Source organism: Colobus angolensis, unplaced genomic scaffold, assembly GCF_000951035.1.
Source record: "Colobus angolensis palliatus isolate OR3802 unplaced genomic scaffold, Cang.pa_1.0 Scaffold434, whole genome shotgun sequence".
Taxonomy (NCBI): Eukaryota; Metazoa; Chordata; class Mammalia; order Primates; family Cercopithecidae; genus Colobus; species Colobus angolensis.
In genome coordinates this window covers 1,881,517-1,903,357 of record NW_012117755.1, presented here as the reverse complement: position 1 = coordinate 1,903,357, position 21,841 = coordinate 1,881,517, and the positions used below count along the sequence as shown (strand labels likewise).

At 33.1% G+C, this 21,841-nt stretch overlaps 1 protein-coding gene across 1 annotated transcript in view; it reads right to left on the bottom strand.

Annotated features, from left to right (window-relative positions):
* DMD (dystrophin) overlaps positions 1-21,841 on the bottom strand; it is a 2,170,472-nt gene that overhangs the window by 1,299,153 nt on the left and 849,478 nt on the right. Inside the window, exons 31-34 of the mRNA XM_011957103.1 lie at positions 15,845-15,955; positions 15,270-15,443; positions 12,078-12,233; positions 6,051-6,221 (exon numbers count right to left, since the gene is read on the bottom strand). Of these exons, the coding sequence (XP_011812493.1) occupies positions 6,051-6,221; positions 12,078-12,233; positions 15,270-15,443; positions 15,845-15,955 (612 nt within the window). The remainder of the gene's footprint in view (positions 1-6,050; positions 6,222-12,077; positions 12,234-15,269; positions 15,444-15,844; positions 15,956-21,841) is intronic.

Below are 21,841 nucleotides of genomic sequence, written 5' to 3'. Positions count from 1 at the left end.
TGAGGACTTACATTTAAGACTTTAATCCTCCTTGAGTTAATTTTTATATACGGTGAAAGGTAGGGGTCCAAGTTCATTCCTCTATATATGGCTAGCCAGCTATCCCAGCAACATTTAATGAATAAGGTGCCCTTTCTCTGTTGCTTATTTTTGCCAACTTTGTCAAAAATCAGTTGGTTGTAGGTGTGCTGCTTTATTTGTGAGTTCTCTATTCATTCCATTGATCTATGTGTCTGTATCTGTAACAGTATTATGCTGGTTGGGTTACTACAGCTTTGTAGTATATTTTGAAGTGAGGCAATGTAATGCTTTCAACTTTGTTCTTTTGGCTTAGGATTGCTTTGGCTATTTGGGCTCCTTTTTGGTTCCATATGAATTTTAGAATTGTTACACAATAGACCCATGTAACAAACCTGCACATGTAACCCCTGAATCTAAAGTAATTTAAAAAAGAAACTAATTGAGAAACAGAGAAAGGGATATGGAGCTTTTTGCACACTTGTCTTGTTTACAAAAAGGGAAATAAGATCATTTTCGGACGACCTTCAGTTCTGATGTTACCTCACCCAGTGACTTACAGATCTGTCCTCTCTAACAACGATTCTCTCTGAATAGAAGTGATCTTAAGGATAGCAGAACGTCACTGCTGCCACACAAACTGACCATTCACAGGCTAACTTTTGATGAAAATTCTCAGTTCTCAGTTTGCGCTATTCATTCCCTTGACTCTATTTTCACACGGGAATCATTGATAAGAATCTGTCAATCATGCTTCAACGTCGATAATAAAGTAAAAAAAAAAAAAAACATAGAAACATCCTGTTTAAAAACTGGGAAGACAATGTTCCTTATTCATATTGCTAAAATTAATCTGCTAGGTTGCTGTCCTGTTGCTCAATCAGGAGAATCTTTGGCCAATGCTTAGCCAAACCAGATGAACAGTGGGCATGCTCTTTTGAAACCAGTAATTCTCATCAAGTAGGTGTTCCTTAATTACTAAGATTTATCTTACAGAACCTGGCTAGTGGGGTTTCCAAAAGGAAAAATCCCAAGCATTTGGTTTTGTATGTTTTCTTATGTTCTTATATGTTATTTTAGACACACAGAAAGTATGCCAGATGTAATCATTACTTCTGTACGCATAACACATCTTAAGGAATGAAATATTACAAATATCATTTAAGCGTCCTGTTCACATCCCACCCATTCTTTTGTCTTTCCTCACAGAGATAGCTCTTGTTCTGTATTCCGTTTATATTACTTCCCACACATGTTTCTGCTTTTACTATATATTATATATAACTTAATAGTGTATATTTCTACATATTTTATCCTTTTTGTAAATGGTATCACCCTGCAACATTTAAGGTGTTTCCAATTTTACTATATTTCTCAAGAAGCTTGATTTTTATAACATCTCTTTCATCATTTTAGGAAACCTTCCCCTTCCTTTTTAAAGGGGACAGCATTAGAAAATAAATGGTGAATTGCCCCGTAAGCCTATGCCCAGTTTATGAAGAACATAACTGATATTTTGGCCAGTATAAGAAACTCTCCTGGCCGGGTGCGGTGACTCACACCTGTAATCCCAGCACTTTGGGAGGCTGAAGCAGGTGGATGACCTGAGGTCAGAAGTTTGAGACCAGCCTGACCAACATGGTGAAACCCCACCTCTTCTGAAAATACAAAAAATTAGCAGGGCATGGTGGCGGGTGTCTGTAATCCGAGCTACCCGGGAGGCTGGGGCAGGAGAATCGCTTGAACCCAGGAGGCGGAGGTTGCAGTGAACCGAGATCGGGCCATTGCACTCCAGTCTGGGTGACAAGAGCGAAACTCCATCTCAAAATAAATAAATAAGAATAAACTCTTCCTTTCAGTATCTATCTGGTTTCCCTACAAGTTGGAAGAATTCATCTCAATGCTAGTAATACTGCTCTGAAGGTGCATGCGGCTGACTCAAGCATTGCTCACACTATGATGGCTGTCTCATTTTATTAATTCTGTGTATTTTATGGTAGGCCTAAATGATAGTTCTGATGGGACCTTATTTAGAATTTTGGTGGTACTGGAAAACTGCTTTCACATGGACTATGGCTCCATAGATAGGTGATGAAATGTTATTAAATTAATTAAATAACACAAACTAGTAGGAAATGGAGAAACAGCAAGAATGCCTGACTGCTTTGGTGGTCACCAACATAGTTTATATTATAGACAATGCATCTGGGGCCTGCCCACAGCCACGGTAAGGAGGTGAAATGAGTATAGAGAATCCAGTTATTTTTTTTTTCTCATAAAAACTCAAGTGTTAGATCATTGTGGAAGGGCTTGATTTGATATGACAGGGATTTCTGATCAACAGCATTGGTGACATGAATACAATAAGCCAGACCATGGAAGACTAGACTGATCATCTGATTTTAATGTTAGATTCATTTTTCTCAGCTTTGTGATGTAAGAAAAACTGAATTGAACTTTAAATATCCTGACACTTTTCTAATTTAGGATAGGAAAATTTCTCAATTATATAACATGGTTAGTTACAAACCAAAACCCTAAAACTTTTGTGTCACATGAAGACTTTATGAAATCTATACTACTATAGATTAGTAAAATCTATATTGTTTTTAAGGTGACTTCTGATTCTCCAACTGGAGCAATACCTCCAAATCCTTTGCTAATTTTGATCTTGAAAAGTGAATTCTAGTTTTCTCAAATCATAGGAAAAACTAATACATTTAGACTTAGTATTATCATTGACCACTATATTAATTTTCATCACACTCATGCCCCCTATAAAACATTCTCACTTCACCTTTTGATTGCCATCATCAAGAGAGTACTACTGAGCTTTATTTTCAATAGCTTTTATAGCTAAAGCAATAGCCCAACTGTGTTTTCAAATAAATCTATTCACTGAGAGATTGATACAGGTTCCTAGAGAAGTCAACATATTTTGAGTTGTTGATGGTGAGTTTTCTTTCTTCAGTTATGCTTGGCACGAAAAGGCTCAATAGCCAATTTCTCTGTGACTGGTTCAAACACAAAACTCTATGTTAGCAAAAATTTTTAGCTATTGAAGCCTTCTAGTATTATGGCATACACATGAATATGAAACCCTGCTTTCCAATTAGATATAGGGCCAAGTATACAAATGTGTTATCAGCTAGAAACAATCTGACTTCTTTCCAGGAAAAAGATACAGAAACATTTTTTCTGTATTCAGAGAAAATAACCTTCAAATCTCTGATGCCTAATTCTACTTAAAAGCTCAGTTGCAGGAAAGCATATTCACGGAAGGTTATATGATGTGATAATTACGTAATGCATGCCTGTGTAAAAATCTCATGTAATTCGTAAATATATACACCTACTATGTATCCATACAAAATTAAAAATTAATAAAATAAAGAATCTAAGAATCTGAAAACAATTGCTAGAGTACTTTCGACTTCTGCTTCAATATTTTTTCCTCTGATAGGATTGCTTTTTCTGAATGGCCCTTTAGCATAAAGTTTTCTATTGCATGGAGCCATGTTGGTAGAAAAAAAATAAACAAACATTCTTATTGTTTATTATAAGAATATTAATCAGCTTGTTATCACCTTTATGACCCTCCCATTTATTTTCTTCTGGCACTAAGTTCTAGCAAAAAGCTAACATACTACTAGTAAAGTTAAAATTATTTTAATTCTTATTTTAATAATTTAGAAACTTTGGGTCTCATAAATATGTTTACCTCTTGGTTTTGTCTGTTAGGAAGCTTGGTGTCAATTTGTGACTTTATTGTTCCCTGTCCATTCCACCACCCATGAGACATTGTGGATATATTTCTATGCACTTGTTTTTTTTATTATTTATCTACTATAATTTTTCTTTTCCTAGTTTTCCAGTTTATTTAGGCTTGTCAAGTTATGCCATATGTATCTCTTTAAGTCACCCTAAATAATTTTTCTGGAATTTTATATTAAATATAATTCAGATACTTTAAGATAAAACTGATAATATTTAGCTATAGTCAATGTACTTGAAAATTATGCTTTGTTTGGATAAACTAAAGGTCAAATAATCACTTCATGAGTAATAGACATTTTTATGTATTTGAATATTTGAAACTAGATGTTCAAATATTTTCATACAAAAATAATGTTCTTAGGTCAATGCAACTGAGAGAAATTCAGTAGATATAAATTAAATTGTCTAAAATTTTTAAAAAATAATAATAAAGAAATTGACTCTAGATATTCAATTTTCTGCAGTCACATTCCAAATACTTGGAATGACTGGCAACTACATTTAATGTATTGCATTTAAATGAATTTAATTTAGTTTTTTAAAATTTTACATTTATCTTTTGAAACAGCAGTTGAAACTTACAGCTTGAATCGAGCTCTCCACCTACCAAGAAACCATGAGAAATGAGAATGTACTCAATAGTCATGGGGTTTCATATATGAGAGTTTGAATTTTATGCTAAATTATTAGAATGATTACCATAAATGTGACTGACTTAGATCTGCAGGGTGTATCTTTTTCTTTTATGATTATTATTTTTAAAGAAATAATGAGCACCTTCCAAATAAATTGGTAAAAAAAAAAATTCTGTAATTTAGATGCAAATGAATATACTTCTTATATGACAAGTAAGAGATTTTAGAGTATGTCATTAACAGCTTAGAGTTTCAAAAGATCTAGATAGAGTGATAAATTATCTTTATTCTACAAAGAAAGAAAATAAATTCCAGCTTTCTAAGCTTTGTTTTTTTTCTGCTAGATCTCAAATTAGCTCTGCTCCTTGACTTTATGAAAAATATTTTCCAGGCAGATTCAACAAGTAGCTAATTCTCCAGACTATTCACGCCTTCTATATGACAAGGATAACCTAGAAACCTTTGCAAAGTTCATTACCTTATAATATTTGAATGATTTCATGGGGAGGCTAATGCAAAAGTACCTCAAGTAATATGTTTGAATGATAAGAAAAAATAAGGCTAATGTGAGTTTTAACCTGTATATACTTTATCTTCCCTGCTATAGTAATCTCATATATGATCCTGAGTAACTATAATTCAGTATCTTATCTAACATTAAATTTATTCTGAAAGAGAAGAAAAACAATTTAATTCACTACTATTTATGTGAAAATATTTTATGTAACAAAATATATTACTACTTGTTCTCTGAATCTACATAAAGACGGTTTTCAGTTTGGGTCTCATTTATATGATTGTAAGTTTTTACAAAATGTACTGAAAATTTCCCAACTTTAAATCATCTGGATAGCCACATTGAATTAAAAATAAAGCACAAACTTCTTATACATCTAGTTAATTTGGTAACTTTAAAACATCAAGTGGGTGTAAATGGCCTAACACATTGGCAAAGTTTGAGGTAAAACACGTTATCAGTATCAGCTATTTTCTTTATATCAACACACTTTCCAGTAATCTGGTAATGAATAAATTGTAAAAAAAGTATTAAGCTATGAGTCTCTTCACTTAAGTTCTAAGCAGCATGAAATGACTGGCCATCAGAGAAAGGGCAAGAATTTAACAGCTAACAATTACAGGAGCCCCTTTGTCATTTGGTGATGGGAATGATGGCCCCTGCATAGACACCTCGAGATTCTTTCTGAAATGCGACTTTGGCAATATGCTAATATTGCAAGTCTTGTCTAGCCCAACTGTCTTCAATCTCTGTGTCCTTGTCCCCTTCATGACTGTGGGATTCATTTGGGCAGTATCGTCTTAGGCAAGCCAGTATATTATAGGATCTCATCTCTGGACCAATTTTCAGACTAATGATCTATGTATTTTTTAAGGTCTTACTCATAATTTACTGAACCCTAAGGTAGCTTTGGAGAGACTCTTGCTAAAGCTTACCATTGGTTTTATCATGGTCCTGAAAAGCACAGATGAATTTTTAAGAAAGGGAAAATGAAACAATATTTATAATGCTATTTTTGCTACATGTTAATACTTCCTTACAAAATCATATTACTATGCGTTTTCATGCATGTTCAAAATAACCTTCGGTGATATAGGTTTTACCTTTCCCCAGGCAACTTCAGAATCCAAATTACTAGGCATTCCTTCAACTGCTGATCGCTTTGTCAATTCCATATCTGTAGCTGCCAGCCATTCTGTCAAGACATTCATTTCCTTTCGCATCTTACGGGACAGTTTTAAGCATTTCTCCAACTGTTGCTTTCTTTCTGTTACCTGAAAAGAAGTATAATAAAATGTAATTTAGATTACTCTTTAATTCAAATTTAGTTATAACCACTTATTTGGAACTTTTATATTTCTTTTATTTAAAATAACTATTTTCTTACAGATTTTAAAATAATATTTTATAAAATCATATATTCTGAATATTCAGAGTGAATAAAAATTGTCTAGGGCAGATGAGATCGTCTGTCCAAAAGATAGAGTCTTGTATGTTGTCATGGTAGAAAAGAAAGCTATAAGCATTTTTCTCTAATATAAGATAATTTATGGCCAAAATTTACGATAAATAAAATGATACAAGTCAAACTGAAGATAAAACTCATTTCTCACTGAAAACTTACTGTCATTTGTCAACAATATGGCAAGAAGGTTTACGATCCTCTATATACAAATGAGGCTTGCTCATGCTGGTAAGGAACCGAAATGAAGACAGAAGATTAATTCTCTCAAAAGGTAAAAGTATTTGTGTAATATCTGGAATTATTAATTGTATCCTCATTGCATCTTTAAAGTGTCTTACATCTGCTCAAAAACAATACAGTGAATAGGTGACTTCCTCCTTAAACACAATTTTGCCATCCAATAGGAACAAAAAGATGAATGCGAAGACAATATTCATCCCCATTAATAGAAAAACTCATGACTTGATCCTGTACTCCTCTTCTCAGTGTTTGATACCAAGACCTCAAAAGCAAATTATCCATATTCTCACATAAGAAATGAACAAATTTGTACTTCTCCACCACCTTGTCAGATGTGCCTATATTTTGTTAATATTTTCAGTTGGTTGGTTTAATAAAAAGCCCAGCATCTCTTTCTACTAAATGCAGTCAAATCATCAACAAAAGCCAGGTAAATTATAATTTCTTAAAGGCAAATCTTCTTGCCTCACACATCTTTAGATTACTCCCCCACACCCCTGAAAGTTCCTTGAACAAAGAGAGGGTTTGCTAAATATGCTTTATATATGGAATAAAGGAATGAATGAAGACTTGCAAATCATTAATTATAAGTTATAACTGGTGGAATATACACATAAAGAGTTTAAACTCTTAAAAGTTGCTCCTGGTGTCTTTTTTTGTTTTTGTTGTTGTTGTTGTTATGTGTTTTCACTATATATATATATATATAGTTTTCACTATATATATATATATATATAAACTCTTTTCTGTCATGAAGACTGGGAATCTGAACAGTAGATATAAATATTTGGCTCTGCAGAAACAGCATGATGGAATATAAGTATGTGAGGCTCTGCAATACCTAGTGGACTCACAACTTGAGTATGATTTTTGGCAGAACACCTCATTTTTCTCTGTTAACACATCTATCAAATGGGATTACTATACTTACTAATAGAACACAGGAATATTCTGAAGGTAAAACCAGACAACATTTTGAGAGAGCGTGACATATTGTAAGACCTCAATCCCTTCCTTTATTCTCATTATTTACCTTTAGGGATGGTTCAATAAAAAACTGTGCCTGAATGTACAGAGCAAAAGCTTTATTTACATTTATTTTACTACCTTACAGGTAAATAAAACACGGACAAGATTTGGCTTTTGTTGCTAAGAGATCTGAAAGGTAGAGTCCAGATTAATTTCAATTGTAATGGAATTGGTTAAAACAATACCACCACCAGCATTTGTGCATCACACCCTAGGCATAATAGGTACCACTGACTGATACATATATATATGTATCAGTCATATATATATATGTATCAGTCATATATACATATCAGATACATATATATGTATCAGTCATATATACATACAAACATATATATGTGTGTGTGTGTGTGTGTGTACAACCGAAACAAGAATCTAGTTATAAGCAAGAAAAACACCAAAGATGAAAATATGTATAAAGCATCTAAAATGCTACAATCAAAATAAATATACTGGAACCCTGATAACAATTCCAATTCCAAATAATGAAATTCATTATTTTCTTTACAAGAGGTGTGTGTACATTTAGAAAACATTTAGTTGCTGAGACTGTAAATTCATTTTTTAAAACAGATTTTCCCTTCTATTTTTTTTTCCTAAGTAAAAGCATCTGCCCTTTTGACTGCAAGAATTTTATTTGTGTTGTAAGCGTGCATGGGGGGTGGGAGAAAATATACCTTACGGTGTGTTTCTATGCATATTTTTTCCTACACATTACTGGTAGAAAAATGATTCCAGATTCAATATTTCAAAGAAATTCTATCTTCCCAGAGCTAATGCATTATTGATTTTTATTTATTTCATTTTGTTTATTTCCAGCTAAATACATTTTTAAAAAACAGGAGACACTGCCATCTTAAGGAAAATTGAGTTTTATACTTTGTGTGTGTATGCGGGGAATGGATACATTTAACAGAATGCCACCTGCAGTAAAATGTTTTAGTAGTCATTGTTTCAGGAAGTTAACAATGTATTTACGGGATGATATTAGTATTGCTATTTATGTATATTTCCATAAAAATCAGAGCATAGAGAAATAAAAAGGGATTATAGGTATTATTACATCAATGGTGCTAGGTTTAGTATCTCTTAATAAATTATATTTCTCTCCCCACTCATCACCATATAAGAATACAGTGAAAATGTAAGACAAGAGGAAAGTACTCTTCAGGAATCAAATGGACCAGCACCTTGATCTTGCACTCCCGAACTTGGAGGCTCCTGAACTTGGAGAAATCAATTTGTGTTGTTTAAGTCATCAAGTTTACTTTATTTTGTTATGGCAGCTGGAGTTGATTACTCCAAAAAGGTATTGCATACTGAATCGAGGCAGACACAACCATGTAAATTCTGAAGATGATTAAAACAGAAGGGTTCCTTCTTAAATAAAAAGAACAATGGAACAATGTGATAAAATTCCCTTTGTTGCCTTTGCTTTTATCAGACAAAGCTACTGCTGTTGAAAATATTTTGAGTCAAAATGCAGACAATATTTTTACTCTCAGCCAAAGAATACAGGACTTACAGCATTTTTATAAGATGGTATTTATACATGATCCCTCAGTCATAAATGTTTCTAAATCGATATTTACTTCAAAAACAAATTTTTGGCCTATGTTTTTGCTGTTTTCTGTGATATTATGATTTCTTCATACACTTTTATTTTGCTTTAAGGATACTACTATGTGGCAAATAGTTAGAAGAAACACAAGCTCTCAAATATATATTTTCAGGAATAAATAGGGTTTTACATCATTATGAGAATCATTCATTTCTGAATAATAATCAACTCAGGGCACTATTATTCATCTAATGTCACTTTTATTGTTTTAAATTCTAATTGATTTAGTCTGTTATTTTATGCTAAATTTACTCTTGCAATGACTTTGTAAAAATTCCCTTGACAAATAAAAAGTCCACACACAAAACAACTCTATTTTAAAAAGTAAACTGAGAAACTCCCCTTTACCAAAATGTGTATTTTCTTAATTTAAGAAATACTCATCCATACATTATTTTAGTATAAAGTCACACAGGCCAAATTATAAACTGAAAATGTGTGATTTACGATAACATACATTTATTTTATTAATTTATAATTCATAATTATAAAAAGAACATGTTTCCAGAACTGAAGCTGTAGCATTAGGATTAATATTAGAGATTATTCAGTCTCTAATACATTTGAGACTAGAGCTTATTCAGCCCTTCATAATTGATGTTAAATATGAAATAATTGGCATCTATAAAAATTGATAAGCACTGGAATGAGATATCCAGTGCAGATACAACTTTTCTCTCTGTTGTGATCTTTAAAACAATGATACATTTTTCTAGAGGATACAAAGATATCTCATTCCAAAGGTACCCCAGTAGACCAAACAAGCAGTTGAAATGTATTTTATTTCAAGATTATCATAATGCTTTCCCATCAATTGAATATCAGTGTTCCTTATTTTGTTTCCTTATTTTGTAACAAAGTAGGAGAATCTTTTGTCATAGGATGGCAACAAACTTGTTTAAAATATACCAAATATAAATTAGAGGGTTTTTAAAATATAAAAACAAGACTATCAACTAACAAAAATGGTTATTTTCAGATTTCAATTTAATTCTAAAATTTACTTTCTATGATAAGGAATTTGCAATTAATATCTTCAAGATATAACCTTCAATCTACTTTCAGGGTGAGATACAAGAAATGCCTCTCCTTAGCTATTTCTCAAACATGGACATTTGTATTTCTGTCTAAGATGAGGTGACAGACAATTTTTTCAGTGATGTTGTTCTATTCACTAAAGTTGAGAGCCTGACTTGTAAAAATGTAACTTTTTATCCTCCATGAAATTCAGTTCTTTCAGTCAGAATGAAATTAAAATGTTAGAAGTCCATTTCTGGAAATAGTGAGATATCCATTTATGGAAAGACATCCCATATTCATGGGTTGGAATAAATAATATTGTTAAGATGTCTGTACCACTCAAAGCAATTTACAGACTCGATGCAATCCCTATTAAAATTCCAGTGACATTTTTGGCAGATGTAAAAGAAACAATCCTAAATTTCATTTTGAACAAAAGACCCAGAATAGCCAAAACAATCTTAAGCCAAAAGAACAAAACTGGAGGTATAATAATTACCTGATTCAAAAGTATTCTATAATGCTCTAGTAATTAAAAGAGCAGGATAGTAGTATAAAAACAGACATATAGACCAAAGGAATAGAACAGAGAGTCCAAAGATAAATCCACATATTTATGATCAACTGATCAACCAAAGTGCTAAGAACACACAATGAAAAAAGGACATTCTCTTCGATAAATGATTCTGAGAAATTAGATATCCAAATGCAGGAGAATGCAACTGGACATTTATCTCACACCATATAAAAAAACAATTCAAAATGGACTGAAGACTTAAAACCTGAACCTGTAAAATGATTTGAAGAAAACAGGTAAAAGCTTCCTGATAGTGGTCTGGGCAAATGTTTTTTTTTTTATCTGACTCCCAAAGCACAGGCAACAAGAGGAAAATTAGATGACTGTTATTGCATCAAACTAAAAAGCTTCTGCTTAGCAAAAGAAACAATCAACACAGTGAAGAGACCACTTTGTATCATAATTTTAAACTATCAAAGCTCTAAATCTATACAGAATATTTGAGTTGAGCAAAGTGAGATAACTATCCTAGACATCCCACAGTTTTCGAAAGAGGAGATGTAGGCATCTTGAATTAACAGTGAGATGGAGTGGGGTCATGAGACTCTGATCAGGACAATGGTACAAAAATAATTACAGAGCCATAGGTCTTAACTGGCTATCCATGCTATCTTATTAGCCAAGTGTGATAGATTTTGCAAGTCTTGTCCATATGGGAAAATAATTACTGTGTAATTTTTATACTTAATGTGGCCTATGTGGAATATGTTAACTACATTAGACCTACATATAAATAGATACAGTTTATAATATTTACCAGTCTTCAAGTCATCACAGCAGATTTATATAATGAAAATAAGGAGCATTTAGAATGAAAACACCCTTTTATAACTATCTCATGGAGCAGGAAAAACCTCCCTGAACGTTACATTATTTTTCAATCTGAAAAAGCAGAGCCGCAGAGCCTCAATGATTAATTATTGTTTCTATATGAGAATTCCACATGGAAATATGTGTATATGTTCATCTTTGTGTGTGTATGTGTGTATATATATATATATATATACATATATATATACACACATACACACAAACACACATAGAGAAAGAGAAAGAGAGAGAGAGAGGGTTGTTTAGAATTTCCAAGACTCTAATCATACATAATTTACTGTCCCTTGCTTTACAATTTATAAGGAAAGTGGAAAGAAGTGTTTGTGGTCTCAGCATGCACACACCTTTGCTCCCAGCTCATTATAATGCAGTTTCAAAGCTGTTACTCTTTCATCGAGTTCTTTGGGATTTTCCGTCTGCTTTTTCTGTACAATCTGACGTCCAGTCTTTATCACCATTTCCACTTCAGACTTCACTTCACTCAGACTTTTATACAAGTTCTAAGTTTAAACATAAAACAAAACATAATAATCAGTAGAGTTAAAGTACTTCATAATATTATTAACAGAAAGAAATAGAGAGCCCCTTAATTGCTAGTCAATGCTTACAATTTTAATAGAGTAGCATTTTGTAGCAGTGGTCAATATCTAGCTTTTGCATTTTCTGTTGATTTTTCTATTTTTAATTGTCTACACAGATGCAGATACATGTAATTTGCAGCTATTCTTATTAAACTGAGAGTTAATCATATATATGTGTGTCTTGTGAGATACATGTATCTATTTAGTTCTTCAACAAACATAAATGTCAATTCTGAATTTTACATGACTTCTATTTTAAATGTTGGAGTTATATAATTCTAGCCATAAATTTGGATGAATTAATTCACTCATTCATCAGGTATTTACTGAGTGGTTACTATGAACCAGATAGTATCTGAATCACTGGGAAGTCAGTGGTGGCCAAAACGCACACATTCGCTGCTGTTTTCATGGTACTTACATATTAGTAAGGTAAAACAACCAAATTTCTAGATCATAATTTTAATATATATTGTATCATATATAACAAAGTGAGGTCATTTTCAATGTTAATTAAAATACTCAAATTTGTTTTCTTCGAAGTACTGATGAAAAACATAAACAGATATAAAAATATTATTTACAATTCACATGTACATCACAACTATAAAGCACACGCATATTGTTTCACAAAAATAGGTGCTACAAAAAAGCATCATAAGAAAAGTGTCATAACTTTGGAAGACAGCCATGTTCACAATTATACCACCAACACCACTCCAACACCACTTGATGTCTTAATTTTGCTTTGTAACTATTTTCCTGGAAATATATGTGTTTGTATGTGTATGTCCATGTATTCAAATATATATGTGTGTGTATGTATGTATACATATATATATAATAGTTGACATTATGTATCTCTGCTTTAATTTGTTTAGTCATAAATCTAAACTATCAGTACGTATTTTAGTATTACCAAAAAATAAACTTGCTAGTAGGTAATTGTTTTTATGGAATTAGAACAAAAATCAGGTTTAATTTTTTTTTTTTTTTTTCAGTTTAAAAGTAAGGTCTAAAACAAAACATTTTGTAAAGGCTGGGCAATTATCTGATTGTCATATGCCTATTTCCATATTAATCCTCTCTTTGACAACTGATGTTAACATTTCTTTATTACTAATAATTATGACTTTTGCCTGAGCTTTCCAGATGATTTTTTTACTTCATTTTACTCTTGTCTTAGAAGATATAAAAATATCTGTGTATCTGGAAACACAGAAATTAATTTTTATGTGGAAAATCAACTATGCTAATTTGGAATCAGAGATTTTTCTAAATTATTTACTCTCTGAACTTCAAAAAAATCTAAATGCTTTATTTTGATGACGACAGTTCCCTCAAGGTACTGTTAGCCATTAACATCATTTCATTCAATAGGCAAATAAAATATTTATAAACAAAGAGGAGAAATATTATTTATATTTGTGTTCATGCCAGTAAGACTTTTATAAATAGACAAACATTTCTTGAAGGCAAGACTATGATGATGGTATATACCACAAAGCATCTTAAATAATAAAAACACTAAACAGTGTAAGGATATTCTTATGAAAGAACTGCTTGAATTGGTCCTGACATTGAAACCACAACCAGAAGCCAATTCAGCAAGTGCCTTGAGCAGTTTCCTTTGTACTGACACAGGGCACAGTCATAGCTGGACACAGGTGAGATTGTTCTCAGCTCATATTTACTGGTAGATACATTTTATAAGGTAACATTAGAGATCTGTTTCTAGAAAAGAATGAAAAGTGCTCACTTTGCAAATATTAGTCATGAATAATGTACTTGGGCCATTTATGTTTTTTTTTTTTTTGCAAAATTTAAGATGGGATATGTTCCCATATATTCCTACTCTTATTCATCTAATATCAATTAACTACTTTCTATCATTTCTAATCCAAGTTTCTTTTTGGGGGTGAGAATAATTAAAATAATTATACCACAAAAAATGAAGCTTGAATTATGAAAATATATTATTGAATAAGAATACCTCATATTTTTCACAAACATGTATTTAAGATATTTGTTAAAAAGAAAAATATTTTCCTAGTCATGAAGATATGACTACAATGTATCTGGAGTAATCTGTTTTTCATTGATATTATGGAGTAGATGTAGAAATACTATTTAAAATACCAAGTACTAAATACACCAGTTTTCTCTTTAATGTTAACAACATTCAGTGTTTTCATTTTATGTGACTTTCTACTCTAGTGGTCGATAGTACATGTAGAGTTATAATAATACTTATGTTACTCTAGTAGATGCAATCATACCTCAGTTTTATGTTTTCAGAGGAATCATCTTAGTTGGTGAACTTCCAATAATAGCAACATAGGACACCGCTCAGTATTACAAAGTTTAAATCAGATTTATGCTATAAGCTATTTGTACCTTTCCATGCCTTTTAATTCTGTGTTGTCTCGTGGCATTTCAGTGTATATCCAGTACTGGTGTTTAAAGGAAAGTTATTAAGGTTTGGAATAAGATTACCTGAACTGGAATCTTGCTTTGCCATTCACCAGCTGTTTGTCCTTAAATTTTCTAAGGTAATCAGCCTTAAGAATTAAAGGTGGCTTCTGTATGCCATTTAGCTTACTTGGCATACATTATTTATGGAGTTGTTAGGATTATTGCAAGTACTGCTGTTACTATTTTCACATTAATATATTTCCTTTCTAGATTTCTATTTAAAATATATTTAAAGAATCATAAAAATTAAACACAAGTAACATCCTTTTACATTCTGCACAGTTCTTAGCAGAATTATAGATTCAAAAAAGACACACAGAGTAGGCCACAATACATGTGCCAATTTTTGTTCTCAATCTTAAAATTATATAGTATAATTATTATGGTTATCTGAAAACAATTTTTTCTTATAAAAGAGCAGATACTTCTTAATGAGGAAAGTCAAGGGGTACCTGCATATTTGCCAACAGAAATACATACCACACAATGATTTAACTGTGACTGTACTACTTCCTGTTCCACACTCTTGGTTTCCAACGCAGGCAAGTGCATCTTCACTTCATCTAAAATCATCTTACTTTCTTGTAGACGCTGCTCAAAATTAGCTGGTTTCTGAAATAATCGAAACTTCATGGAGACATCTTGCAATTTTTTCTGTAAGGACAGTGTAAAAAGGCACTGATTTAATTTTGCCTTTCAAACAATAACTGGCCATATTTTTATTAATAGTTTTGCCTTTATTTCTGAAGATACACAGAAAAATAACAACAAAATAAAGCAGTATTTTTCCATTCATCCAACACAAGAAAACCTACATTTGGGAGAATAATTCAGCAGTTTTTTCTTAATGTTATACTAAATAAAAGGTAATTAATTAACCCATTTTATCTTTAAAATGTAGAAAGCAAAAAACTCATTGTTCAGACATCAACTTGTAGTTTTCAAATAATGTCCTCAAATCCAATCTTGCCAATAATCAAGTTGTCTAATATAGACTGGATTATGTTATAATGCCCAACAAAAACATGTTCCTTAGTTTCTGAAATAAAATATACCTGTGCAACATCAATCTGAGACAGGACTCTTTGGGCAGCCTCCTTCCCCTGGTTATGTTTCTTCATTTCTTCTAAACTGATCTCATGACTTGTCAAATCAGATTGGATTTTCTGTTGGGAGGATAGCATTATTAGTTAACACGCTCTACAAAGAACAACTAACTTTCCAAGAAGACGAAATTCAGAAACTCTCCTAAACCATCACTACCATGTAGCTTCCTTTAAAACGACCATAAACTGGCCAAGAGTGGTGGTTCACGCCTGTAATCCTAGCACTCTGGGAGGCCGAGGCAGGTGCATCACCTAAATAGAATTATCTAAATATTTTTTACGTTCATAAATTGCCAAAAGTGAAATGTTTCATTTCTTCTCTAGGGGATTATTATGAAAAAAGCAATAATCATTTTGAGTCAATAACAACTATTTCAGATATCATTTTCAATAGGCAATTTATAACTTATATGTAGAATTGATATGTTTTATCTTTGAAGTTACACTCAAATCTGACCAAAGACAAGATGTTAACCTGTAAGATTCAGCTAATGTGACAGGGATGAGATATAATGAGAAAATTGCATGTGGAAAGTACTCCTTAATCACGTTCTTTTTATTTTATTTTATTTCATTGTACAGGCAGGGTCTTGCTATGTGACCCAGGCTTGTCTCAAAATCCTGGTCTTAAGCAATTCTCCTGTCTCAGCCTCCCACAGTGCTGTGATTATGGGCATGAGCCACTGTGCCTGGACTTAATGTTGTTTAGTCAGTCATCATGTGCCATATTTCAGTTAAATTTCAGGGAAGCTATAAATTTAATAAACGGAAGTTACATACCCCAAATGGGTATTGTTATTTGTCTGATAGGTATTTGATGACTTCCTGCAGATACTGATTTTGAATTTTAGATAACTATAAAACATTTCAATATTTATATATTTAATAAAGACATTTGTCAGCAAGTTCTACTGTAAAGTATATTCTACATTTAACATATGAATTTCTGAGCCAGTTATAGGCATGGATCTCTGCAGCATGTGGATACCAAAATAATACATTTATTTATTTATTTCTGTCAAATTCATAAAAATCAGCTAGTGGTCAAGTCATTCTAATTTAAAATTCAGTTATTATTAGATTATTATAATTTAGAGAAGAAACTAAGTTATACCAGAGTGCCCATAACATTATCATGTGGATCATTTTGTATAATGCACATTAGTGTAAGTGAATTTACACTAATTGGAGTAAATTCTAATGCATATCATTAGAAGATAACATCAGTATTTTTGCTTAGCAGTTTCCAGAGAGAACTATAGCCCTGAACTGAGTAATGAGAATTATACCAAGAAAATGGGCTAAGTGGTTAAGGAGTTGTTTATGCAAGGTTATAAATTCACAGATCTAACTTAATATTATTCCTTAGAATATTAATCCTAACAATTATAGAGGCAAATTAATTATGAATTACCTAAATGGTTAGAATTCTGCCTTAAAACAAATGAGAGAATACTCATATAAATGTATCTTATTTTATTACCATATACATGATCTTCTTTGGTTGAACAACCACCTTGTGTGAGAAATACTGATACGTTTTGGGAACCTAGAATCTGGGAGTAGGGATCCATCTAGGTGCATGACATTATTTATAGAGCAAGAAACATCACAGAATCTATAAAATTGGATGGAAGTATGCAGGGTGGAGTAATGCTCGTATGGAGGATGCCACAAGGGAGTTGATGTTAAAGTAGAACTTTGAATAATTAGTAAGCATTGCTTGGAGTAACAGATGCTTTAGAGGGGTTGTGACCAGGGCCTTTCATCCTGAAAATGTTAATCCTCCTCAAAAAGATGGGCCAATAACAACCATGTCTGTGCCACATAATTCTGGACAACTCCACGTTATGAGTGATCAGAATGTGGAAAATGCTTGTGTCAAGAGAGAATCATCAGAATTTCTCTCAGAAAATTAGAATTGACAGAAGAAAGTCTGGTCAAACTGTGAGTGCTTGGAATTGCGTCACATATGCTAACAAATTGTGCTTCTGAAGTCCCTAGTTTGCAGAGTGGATTGAGGAAGAGCAAAGGTCCATGCAGAGAGAGAGAGAAGAAAGAAGTAGATGCATAGGGAGTAACGTGGTAACAAAAATATTGATAGCTTCCAATAGCAGGCTGCAGTCTGGCTTTTTTTTTTTTTTTTTTAGATGGAGCCTCGCTCTGTCACCCAGGCTGGAATGCAATGGCACTATCTTGGCTCACTGCAACCTCTGCCCCCTGAGTTCAAGTGATTCTCCTGCCTCAGCCTCCCAAGTAGCTGCGATTACAGGTGCCCACCACCATGCCCAGCTAATTTTTACACTTTTTAGCAGAGACGGGGTTTTACCATGTTGGTCAGGCTGGTCTCAAACGCCTGACCTCAAGGGATCCACCTGCCTCAGCCTCCCAAAGTGCTGGGATTACAGGTGTGAGCCACCGCGTCCAGCCTGTAGATAGCATTTTCGAAAGAGGGCTGCAATAATAGCTCCCACAGCACATGCTCCTCTTACTACTCCCTCATCAAGAGGTGATGTTTATTTCTTCAGCTCTTTAAATCTGGGTTGACTCTTTGACTGCTTTGACCAATAGAATATAGTCCAAGTGCCAGTTATGGCAAAAGTCCTTAAGTGGCCTGGCAGCTTCCATTTCTGTATTTTTAGAACAGTCATTCTTAGGGTGCTCCCTTTTAGATCCATCCAACATATTATGCTCTGAGAAAGCTAAGTCACATGAAAAGGCCATGGATACATGCTTCAGTAACAATTACAAGTAGGCTTTCAGCCAACAACTGCTAGCCACGTGAGTGAGTGATCTTGGATGTTCAGCCCAGTTGAGCTTTCGGGTTGCTATAGTATCAGCCAACGATGGACTAAAATCACATAAGAAACCCCAAGAGAGAACCATTCAGGTGAGCTTTCTTAACCCGCAAAACTGTTAGCAGAAATACTAAAAGGCTACCATAAATAACCAAAACACAGGCATTAGTCCCTTCTTGAGTCAAAACTTTATTATTGTCCTTGGTTTCTATGACACATTACTGTTTCCATACGACAAATCTTTCTCTCTCATTTGTTTTGCTTTAGTTACTACAATTTTGTTACTTCTAAATACGAGTCCTAAATACTGTATATGCATGCTGGATATGCAAGGATATAGGAGTTGTAAAAACAAAAGCATTTCTGGTTGAACAGAAACAAGGTGTGGAGACAGCGCGCTGAAGAGCATAAGGAGTTTGGCAAAAATATAACAAGAAATGTAGGTAGAAATCAGGTACTAAATAATCTTATGTTCCAAATGAACAGTTTCCACTATTTTGATCATGAAGATGAATTTCAAAATTTGAAATCGATCATAATCACAGGTAACAGTAGTTTTATTGCTAATATTTAATTTAATAACTAAGGAAATTCATAGGAAGGAAATGCGATGCAAATCAGCAGTATGTTGACGTGAGTTTGCATTTTAATAATCACTATGTACATCTGTATAGAGAGAGAGAAAGGGAAATAGTACATTTGTATAACATGTATTTTTTCAGTGTTTTCAAGTGTTAGAGGAAAGGAGGAAGAGAGAGCAAAGCAAGAACCATGGAGAACACAGAAATTTAACCAACATGGAAAGAAAAGCACCAAATAAATAGAAACAACAATCAAAGAGAAGGAAAAGAAGAACTAGAAAAGAGAGAAAATCTCACATCAATTGATGTGAGAATTTTAAGAATGAGAGAGAGAGGTTAACAGTGTCAGTTTCAGATAGGTTCAATGGGATCAATAGTAATCAGGGTACATGAGGTGGTTAACGACCATTGGAGCTAGAAGAGAGGCCATGGATGATGAGAGCAGAAATCATATTTTCAAGGGCTGCCCTGATTAAGGATCAAGGAGCATTCTTACAAAAATAGTTTAAATTACTTTTGCAGACTTTTGTCTCTACACATAATAAAATTCAGGTCAATCAGACTTAAACATACTTTAAGGCTACATGAAAGGAGTCAACAGATAAAGTGATTTTTTTTTTTTAATGTAAGAAGATAATTGGTTAGGAAAAAAACCCTGTTTAAAGCAAGGAAACCAGAGTGAAGCACAAAGCTCAGGGCCAAAGGAAAATATTAGCAGGAGTAGAGGTGGCTCTTTCTCAGAAAACAAAAGTAAGATGTGAAGATTCAAGAAGTTGAATGCTTCCTACTTGGTGCTCTCTGAGTATCAGGGTGAAATCATGTTAACATTAATCATGATTTAAATTTCAGGGCTCTCTCTTGCCACCTTGGGCAAAGCATCAACATGTTCCGAACCTTGATTTCCTCATGTCTAGCCCAAGAATGATAATAGCAAGCCAGCAATGAGGTTTTCTTATCTGAGAAATTCTCATTTCTTCAGTAGTCAACTACATTGGTTTTGGTCAAAAAGATCAGATGTGACAGTATATGTAAAAATACCTGCCTATGTTGTTTGCACAAATATTTAGTTATAAGTTATCAGCGATAAAACATGTCATTTCCTCATAAGCACAAAACCCTAGGTATCTGCTGAGGATGAGAGGAGAGAATCAAGGTGGAGTTTAAGTCAAAGTGATGAAAGTTGAATAGCAATTGTGGTTACTGTGAAAGGAAACTGATGGGGAAAAAATGAGAATATACTCAGAGAGGGTAGAGGGCCCAAATTACACATCTGTAATCATATCTGTGTACATGTATTTAAAAGTTTTTCCATCCCCTTAGCCTCCAAGGTTAGTAGAGGGAAAAAATGAAGTATACACATAGTCCCTTAACCTTTTATACCAGAGGTGTCAAAGAAGAGCAAATAAAACATAAATAAAGAAATCATCATCTGTATCCTCACCACTGCAGACATTTGCGTGAACTTATGCACTCACACTTTATATAATTAATTCCATATCTTAATCATATTAACAGAAGTATTTATCATCTTCATTTACAAATGAAGTAGAAATGTCAACACGCCCAAGGTAACTTAACTACGAAGTAACAAAGTTGCTGCCATTCGAACAATTATACTCCCTCTTTAATTATGGTTTTAAAATAAAAGTATCCTCCAAATAGACATTTGTGGGGGAAAAAAAGAAATTTAATCTTATTTATATGTTGATAGCATTTAGTTAATTCAATTCAATACATTGTTCAGCTTCTACTACTCAATTCCACACAGTGAGAACAAAACCGTTGCCCCTATACTTACAGAAGCTTTATTTGGAGAGGCAGAATGTAGACATATAAGTAAATTACAAAGCAGAAATATATGTAATGTAATAGAAAAACTAACATCACACACTGGGGCCGATTGTGGGTTTGGGGGAGGGGAGAGGGATAGCATTAGGAGATATACCTAATGTAAATGACGAGTTAATGGGTGCAGCACACCAACATGGCACATGTATACGTATGTAACAAAACTGCACGTTGTGCACACATACCCTAGAACTTAAAGTACAATAAAAAAAAATTTAAAAAGAAAAACTCATGCTCTGTGATCAGAAAGATAAAAATTCATATCTGCTGTATAATCTGGTGATTTTTAGGAAGTTGACATAATTTAACTAGCATATGGCTGAGAAGGGGTTTTGGAGGGTCAGAGAATAAGAATATAGGATCTCATTTTAGGCTGTATGAAACAAGCTAGCAAAGATTAGGCTTGTGGCATCCAGAGTGTGTGGGTTTAATTTAATGGAAGGAAAGACTGTGAGTCAGTAAGAATTACTATCCAGATGAGGAATTAGTATGAAGCTATAGAACCTTAAGTTTCAGTGCCTCTCACTTGCAAGAGACCCTTCTATAATCCAGCATTCAATTTTCTATTTATAATTTTTTTCTTCACAGACTGCCCCTGGAAATTCTTGAAGCTTGGCATTACAAAGCAAAGCCAAGATAGCATAAGTGATCATTGCAACACAGGCCTTTCTGATAAGTTCCACATTTTCCCAAATGAGTCCTATTGTTGTCATAAGTCA